The sequence below is a fragment of the Prosopis cineraria genome, unplaced genomic scaffold (genome assembly GCF_029017545.1).
Source record: "Prosopis cineraria cultivar Desert tree isolate PC_DT_omini unplaced genomic scaffold, ASM2901754v1 PC10, whole genome shotgun sequence".
In the NCBI taxonomy this organism is placed as follows: Eukaryota; Viridiplantae; Streptophyta; class Magnoliopsida; order Fabales; family Fabaceae; genus Prosopis; species Prosopis cineraria.
In genome coordinates, this window is record NW_026555341.1 from 3,315,167 (window position 1) to 3,323,006 (window position 7,840).

The following is a 7,840-nucleotide window of genomic DNA, read 5'->3' on the forward strand; positions in this document are numbered from 1 at the left end:
AATTACTCTTCTTCCTCCATAAAGGAAAATCCCATAAATAATCAACCCTCACTCCCCTTGTCCCTTTTAGAACGAGGGCCCATGCTTTTTTTTTTTATTTTTAAAATTAAAATCACATGCGGTACTATGCTTCAACATTTCGATGTATGGCAACATGAACAATAAATTTTAGAATTAAAAGAGAGTTCTGAATACGGTTTGTTAATTACAGAGTGATTGATTATAGTACTATATATAAGCCGGGGCAAGCATGAGCATTATTAGAATTTAGAGCCTTTATGGTCTCGTGCTTCTGTGTGCGTCCATCGCACCCAATGAATGAGCGTCCTTTTGAAGCTTTAGGCGAACAACGTTAGGTCTCTCTCGTCATAATGGCTTTGTCTGACTGCTTTTGTCCAGAGAGAACTGATTCAAAGGACACCGTTGATGGAGACTACTCATCACCACCCCGGTGATATTTCCGAGAGACTTTAGAAAAATAGTAAAATATAACTCACTTTAATTTCCTAGTTCCTACCTCCCTCTCCATATTTCCTTCCCTGATCTTTTCAGCCTGCGCTAGCTACCCCAACTGATATCTCCGTGTTTCTCCAAGCCAACGTGTCCCCTTGTTTTGTCAAATTTGACAACGCCCCGCAACTTCCTCCTAAGCTTGAGGCCACAAATATAACAGCAGATGGAGCTTCGCAGCCTACGCGAATGCAATTTAAGAAAGAAAATAGTATGCGGTGTCATAAATGCCAAGCAACGCAGAAAAGCAACGAATCAGAAAGTTTTACTCAGAAACGAGAATATCTAGTTCAAGATTTCGTCGCTTTGTTAGTTTGACCAGAACACCAGCTGGCGTTTCCCAATTTGGAGTGTCTTTTTTTTTATCCCCTTTGTTTCGCCTCAAATTATAAACCTATTGAGGGCCGCTGCATGGCCAAATACATGAAGAAAGAATCTAACTCTAGAACTGCAACCATTTTTTACACGCTCAAATCCCAGTGTGTGATTAACGTGGGCATGGTAAGCCCCAAAAAAAGAAAAACAAAAAAGATAGAGATTAATAGAATTTAGAAATAGGATTATCATGGCTAGGCAGACAAGATCCTAAAGTGGGGGTCAGTTGGGTCTCGTGAGGGTGTGAAACCCATTTTTCTGCAGCCATCCTTGGGAAAGTCTATTAATCTGCGTTGGGAATCCTGATGATGCTGCAGCAGCTGCTATATAATGAGGCTGATGAGGAGGAGGCGGCGGCGGCCCAGATTGCTGATGATGCTCGCTCATTGACAGTGAAAGATCACTCCCTATACGCCCTCCGTTGCTGCTGCTCGGAAACTGCATTTCCAGAGGGACAACACACTTGTTTTTTAAAAAAATCCAGTCAGGGAAATTTTAATGCGCAAGTGACCTTTCAAGCAAGAAAAATCAGGTACCCACTTGAAAACTTGGTGGGTGAAGATGTGATGGAGCAAAACTGTGGAGCATTTGAGGCTCTCTAGACGTCCTGCAGGCACCGTATCTTTGCATTTCTCTGGGTGCTGGAGATTGAAGCTGGGTTTGACCCACCAGCCTCAACGCTTCACTCTCGCCGTGCCCGTCCAGCAGTGTCAACTACAACATATCAGAGATTATTCAATTCACGATCGGTTCAGTTATAGTTAAATTAAATGGTCGAATTTCACACCAACCTTAGGCCTGAATCCTCCATTGTTCCTCCAACTAAATTCGGATGCCATGTGGTGATGATCGTTCCCCAATGCCAGGCTATTGCCTTGCTTTGAGCTCGAATTGCCCAAACTTAAATCCAGATTGTGATCCGCAGCGCTACCCGAGGATTCTGGCCGATGGAAAGCGTGTTTTACTATGAATGATAAAAATAAAACATACTGGATGAATAAATCAACCTTGGTTATTCGTTTCCTAATTATCGATTACCAGAATTAAGCTCGTTCTCGTAGATGCTGGGATCGAAATTAGTGACGGCCTCTTTGCCGTTACATTTTATAGCTGCTTTGTCATATGCCCTATGGGAGTTACCCGAAAAAGAATGAAAAATTCAAAACCCTAACGTTTGACAGGCAGCGGAAGATAAAAATCGACAAGGTGTTGGGGCAGAAGATACCTCGCAGCTTCAATCTCCGTGTCAAACAAACCAAGATAAACGTACCTGGTGAATCAATTCAATTACGTTAATCGTTATGCCACTGGCACGAATAGCGGGCTATGCATATACTTTTTGGCCAAGAAATTGGCCCATTCGAACATGGAGAAAGCCACAAAAAGAAGATGAAGATGAGCATATGTATATACTTTTTGCCAAGAAATTGGCCCATTCGAGCCTCCCATCTTCCACACTTGTGCAAAGTGACGCCTCTATATTTGGAGCTTCCTCTGGGGAACCCAGTGCTTTGTCGACGAAGTACGTGCACAAACTCTTCCTTTGTTAAATTGCTCATCTATGCCATTCAACCCCAACAACCAGACCAAAAATAATTAAATAAAACGCTGTAGAAGATAAGGTATTGATGATTGAGATGAGATCTGCACTAGTTCATGAATCCATCTCTCTCTCTCTCTCTCTCTCTCTCTCTCACACACACACACACACACATTATTACCTGCTTCAAGTCCTCTTCGTAGTCTTCAATGTTGAAGTTGATATCGGCCTCTACTCCCCGGAACTTAATGGCCGCTCTATCATATGCACTGCCCACAAAAGTTAACCAACAAATATTCTTATTTCAATCTTGAATTTTAAGGAACGAATTTTATATCTTATAGTCTCCAAGACATAGAAAAGCAATATTACGAGCTTTGGTAAAGAAGAAAGAGCAAGTGCTCACCGAGCAGCTGCATGTGCCGTGTCAAATCCACCTGCACAAATTTACCCAGACAAAAACCATCTCACCGTCAGCTATCACACCCCATAATTTCTCCCCCAATCCAAACATCACAAGTAATATTTTTTTTAAGCCGCCGGAACAATAAGTCAAGGAAACTCAAAAAAAAAAAAACAAATAGATGATCATAGAAATGGCACCGAATATATTTAGTCTTACCCAGATACACTTGTTTTCCACAATCCCTGCAATAAAAACGAAAATAATCAAAATTTGACAAGATGGCAGATGAATGAAAAACAAAGAACAACGAAATGGTTTTTATGGTTCTACGTTTCATGGAACGGAGAGGACTGACCATATATGTGACTCCCATCGACCTGTTCTTCTGTAAAAGGTGACTCCCCTATACTGAGAGCTCCTTGACCTCGGTCCTCGCCGACTCTTCTTCATCGGCTGCGACGACACTTCCACTGATTTTCCTCCTCCACCAGCACCGCCAACTGCTTCCGGCTGACAGAATCTCACGCCCACCCAGTGGGCCCGAGGGAAGGCCGCGCTCCCTCCGCCCGAAGACACTGCCTCCGCCTCCTCCTCCACCGGGAAAAACTGCCGGGTCACGGGAGGGTCACTATCCATGGACTCGTCCTGGGTCACACAGAACCCGAATATCGTGCTGCTTTTCTTCTTCAATGTTCTGCTCCTCCCGCCGTCCTCCTCTTCCGACCCGTCCTCGATTACCACCGCAGATGAGCTTGAATTCGACATAGATCCGACCCTTTTCCCTTTGTCCTCGTCTCCGTCCATGGACGTTTTCAAGGAAGAACAGCCTTCGGATTCCTCGTCCTTTCTCCGCCAATCGGGCGAATCATTCAGATCCCACATTCTTTTTTGACCAAAGATTTAAGCTTCTGAGCTAGCTACGAGACTGCGCAGGCACTGACGATGAGAATCGAGCAAGGAGCTCAGATTTCTGATTCCCACTCTCACATCATCAAACAAGGGAAAAAAGAAAACTTTTTCTTTGGAAATAGAAAATTAAACAGTTTGCGTGTCTTGTTCCGCCTTCCGTGAGCCTCCTCCTTCGTGAGTGAATAAAATAATGGAGATGCTCGACAATTGAGAATGGAGAGAAGCAAAATTAAACCTAAGACGGGTAAGAGAGGGAGCTAAAAAGAGGTTGGTGTTGCGAAAAGGTAGTAAAGGAAGGAGATGTTCGAAGATCTTTGTTTACCCACTAGCTGCCCAATACAGCATAGACGAGGCCAGTCTCAGCGAGCTAAGCCGAAAGCATCTCACCTTCTCCTCCACACCATCATCCTCCTCTCTCTCTCTCTCTCTAGCCACTGGCGTCTCTTTTCTTTTCAATGACTCCTCATAATTCACCCTCGCCTCCCTCTCACCCCTGTGAAGTTTCCTTTATTTCCTTTCGCTGCATTCATGTAATCTTAAAAATGTTGATTTGTAATTACATTACCCTTCAAAAAAAAAAGTTGATTTGTATTTAATACACTCCTGCTATTTACTATTTTCCTATTTTCTCCATGGTATAACTTACAAGGGGGAGGGAAAACGGGGAAAGCAAGAACCATCTCTTTCTTAAACAACTTTCCCACGTTAACCAAATCGAAAAGCATGCCGTCTACACACTCTCCTTCTAAATTACCCACTAATGGAAATAGACAGCGCAAGCACTCCAAAAAGATAGATAATAACTCAAATTTACCTTTTCCTACCTTGTAATCGTTAATCATTCCCATCATGACTCACGCAAGTCATCTCCAGCCACGTCCTGGGCCATTTCCATCTTTCACCTTCTTTTGTTTTATTTTGAATAAGAAAAGATGATGACTAAATTTCACCATGTCTGGACCCACAGGAGGTCGAAATAAGGAAAGTAATAAAGGATGAAGAGGAGGGTAATTCGGGAAAGGAAATTTGGAAAAAATAAAAAATTGTTTGAGAGCCGTCGAGCAGGGAGAGGAGAGAGACGGGGGGGGGGTTTGGTATCAGAAAAGGAAATGGAATAATAGGAGCAAAAGGAAGCTCTTTCCAGAAATGTCCAATGAATCCAAGAGTACGGGAGGAGGGCCACATTTGCCTCTTTCGTTCTTCAAACGACCAATGGCCTCCCTACTCTGTACCTCGTATTTATGACCCTTTCTCGCTACGTCACTCTCCTCGTTCTGCGCGTGTCCTCCACCTCCTTCCACCCCTTTCCTGTTCATTTCCCCGCCCGGTCCCCTTTACCCTTCTCTCCCCGCCCTTCTTGGATTTGGCTTCTTCTTTTTTTTTTTTTTTCTATCTCAATTTCTTCTCCACTTTCCATTTCAATTATCAAATTTTACAAAATATCAAACGGCAACTATTAAAAAATGAATCAAATGTTTGAGATAGAAAATGAAAAGAAAATGGAGAGAGAGCAAAGTGAAGAGAAGTCGGATCCGCCCTTTTCATGTACTCCCCGCTCCTCCACCTTCTCTTCAAACGGAAAGTCGGAAACCCAACCCACATAAAAAAAAAAAAAAAAACCATCTCTTTCTTCCCTTCTAACTCATCGTTATGCTTTCAGTCTCACCAATTAAAAACTCCCTCCCTTTCTTTTTTTTTCTTCCGATTTTTTTTTTTTTGCGTGAGTTCTACTTTATTCTTTTATTAGTCAGACACAAGAAATGTAAAATATCTTTACTTTGACGGCAGTTTTTACTGCCCATGCTAACATCAGCTGGTTTTACTTTATTTCAATTGCTGATTACTGATATACAAAATTACTAATTTAGTTTATCGCTTCATTAAAATAAATAAATAGGAAAATACATGTTGTAAAAATTTTAAAAATGAGTGACACTATTATTGTGTGCATTTACAAATTCATCTCTAATGAATAATTACACCTGCAAGCCCCACCATCATAAAATTTTTATAATTAAAATTAATATATAATAACCTAACGTACTCTATTTCTTTTTATTTATAATCTATATAATGCCTTTATAACTAAGGTATTATTTGATTGGGGGGGCGGAGGAAGGAGAGCCCCCCTCCCCACCCTTTGCCCCATCCAAACAAGGTGAGGGGAGTCCCTCTTCTCCCCTTGTTTGGTTAGGTGGAGGAAAAAAAAAAAATTTCAAAACTTTCCTCCTGAATTGAGGGAAAGCACTCCTCCCCTCAAATTAAATAAAGTTTAAAAATTGTTTTTTATTTTAAAGCGTTAAATAAAAAGTTACCATAACTTTTTTTTCAACTACTCACATGTATTTTTTTATATGTAAAAGTAATTATGTTAGAAATACAGTCATGCATTTAACAAAAACATTCATTCAATAAATATTCAAAACTTGACTTGCGACATTGTAATGTAGAATGATATTTTTATTTTATCCTTACTTGAGAAAACACTGGACAAGTAACTAAATGACCTATTATTTTTCTCTCTATTTTAAATAAGGATATAATTAAAAATTAATTTAAATGCTAAATAAAACAACGTAATAACTTTTTACCCAAAAAACAATACAATAACTTCTGGGTAGCGTGAAAGGGTTTTGGAGCCTTAAGCAAAATTATTTAAGAGGCCTGATATATAATTATTTATATATCTTTATATTACTTTTTTAACCTTTTGAACTACAAAATCAAATATTAAATTTTTATGATCAAGTAATTATAACATTTGATTTTTAATAAATAATATAGCTAATCCACTTAATCTATTTCATAACATTTTTTATCTTAGATAAAATTCAAGTAATTTTAATTTTGAAACATGTCTTTCAACAGTAACAACTATTACTGGTATTGTCAATAATATTTTATAAATAATAAAAAATGATAACTAAATATATAAGATATATAATTAACATTAATGTTTAACGAGAAAAATAATAACCAATTATATGAGGTAAAAGTGAACATTTTTTATGCTTAAGGCAGTCGTCTCATTGACCAAACGTGAGCCACAGCCCTAAATGACATTTTAAAATATGTTAAAGATGTCTCAACACTTTATAATTATGAATCTAAGAGTTAATAATCATATTTGTATTGCAATTTTACTCAAAAGATTACTAAGCATTCTAAACTTAACTTGAGATTAATTAGGTCAGTCAATATATTAAATTTGTCACGGGCATTCTAAACTTAACTTAAGATCAATTAGGTCCTTCAACATATTAAGTTTGTCATCTCAATGCCCCTCAAGTTAACTCCCCTGATTTTTGTTTGTTTTAGTTTATGGGTCCTACCTTTTTTATATTTTTTATAATAAAATATCAAATGTAAGTCCCACATGTAATACTCAAAAATCATGCTAATTTCTATCAAATTATTTATCTCATAATTAACTTTTCAAAACATTACCATAGTAAATAAAGGTTTCCCATGGTAGAAAAAACTTTAAATATCATTGTAAAGTCCTACCATGCTAGAAAAGAAATTATCATGATAATTAAGAATTAAAATCATCTCATAAACATATACCACGGAAGAAAGAGTATTTTTTTATATAAAATATTTCTCAACTTGGACTACTACAGTAGAAAAATGATTTAGCATGGTAAAAAAGACTAAATTTATAAAATAAACTTGTCATGGTAATTTAGAAAATACTCCCTCTGATCTTATATATTAGGAGCTTTCTAGAAGCACAACCTATTTCACTTTATAAGTCACTAATTGATGAGATTGTTTTATTTTAAATTAAAATTTCTAAACTACCCTTGAAAAGCGAGAGAGAGAGAGAGAGAGAATATTATTATATAGTTCGTTTACTTTTTACTTGAGGATTATGTTTGAAATTTCACTTAATTTTATTCCTTATACTTTTGTTGTATTAGTATTGATGAGATTGATAAAAAAAACTTATAAATAAGACTCAAAGAGTAATCAACATAGGTAAGAAAAAATAAATGGTACAATAAGTTAATTAATTTGTACCTGATGGGATCTTATGAAAACTCAATAATTGAATATCAAAATGATAAAAGAGGTATTTAAGAGTGATGCATTGTTTC

The 7,840-nt window shown here is 37.8% G+C and overlaps 1 protein-coding gene across 2 annotated transcripts; it reads right to left on the reverse strand.

Moving 5' to 3' along the window:
• Positions 1-934: 934 nt before the first annotated feature.
• Positions 935-4,805, reverse strand: LOC129322644 (floral homeotic protein APETALA 2-like). Of its 2 annotated transcripts, none has more exons than XM_054968947.1 (10): positions 3,187-4,805; positions 3,048-3,073; positions 2,832-2,862; positions 2,607-2,694; positions 2,299-2,444; positions 2,111-2,155; positions 1,924-2,012; positions 1,677-1,825; positions 1,426-1,599; positions 935-1,347 (listed from the first exon to the last, which is right to left on the reverse strand). In XM_054968947.1, the coding sequence occupies exons 1-10, from the start codon at positions 3,711-3,713 to the stop codon at positions 1,108-1,110; spliced, it is 1,515 nt and encodes a 504-aa protein (XP_054824922.1). In that variant the 5' UTR covers positions 3,714-4,805; the 3' UTR covers positions 935-1,107. The 2 variants fall into 2 exon arrangements, with proteins under 2 accessions (XP_054824922.1, XP_054824923.1); XM_054968948.1 differs by having other exon boundaries at positions 935-1,323; positions 3,187-4,775.
• Between the last annotated feature and the right edge of the window lie 3,035 nt (positions 4,806-7,840).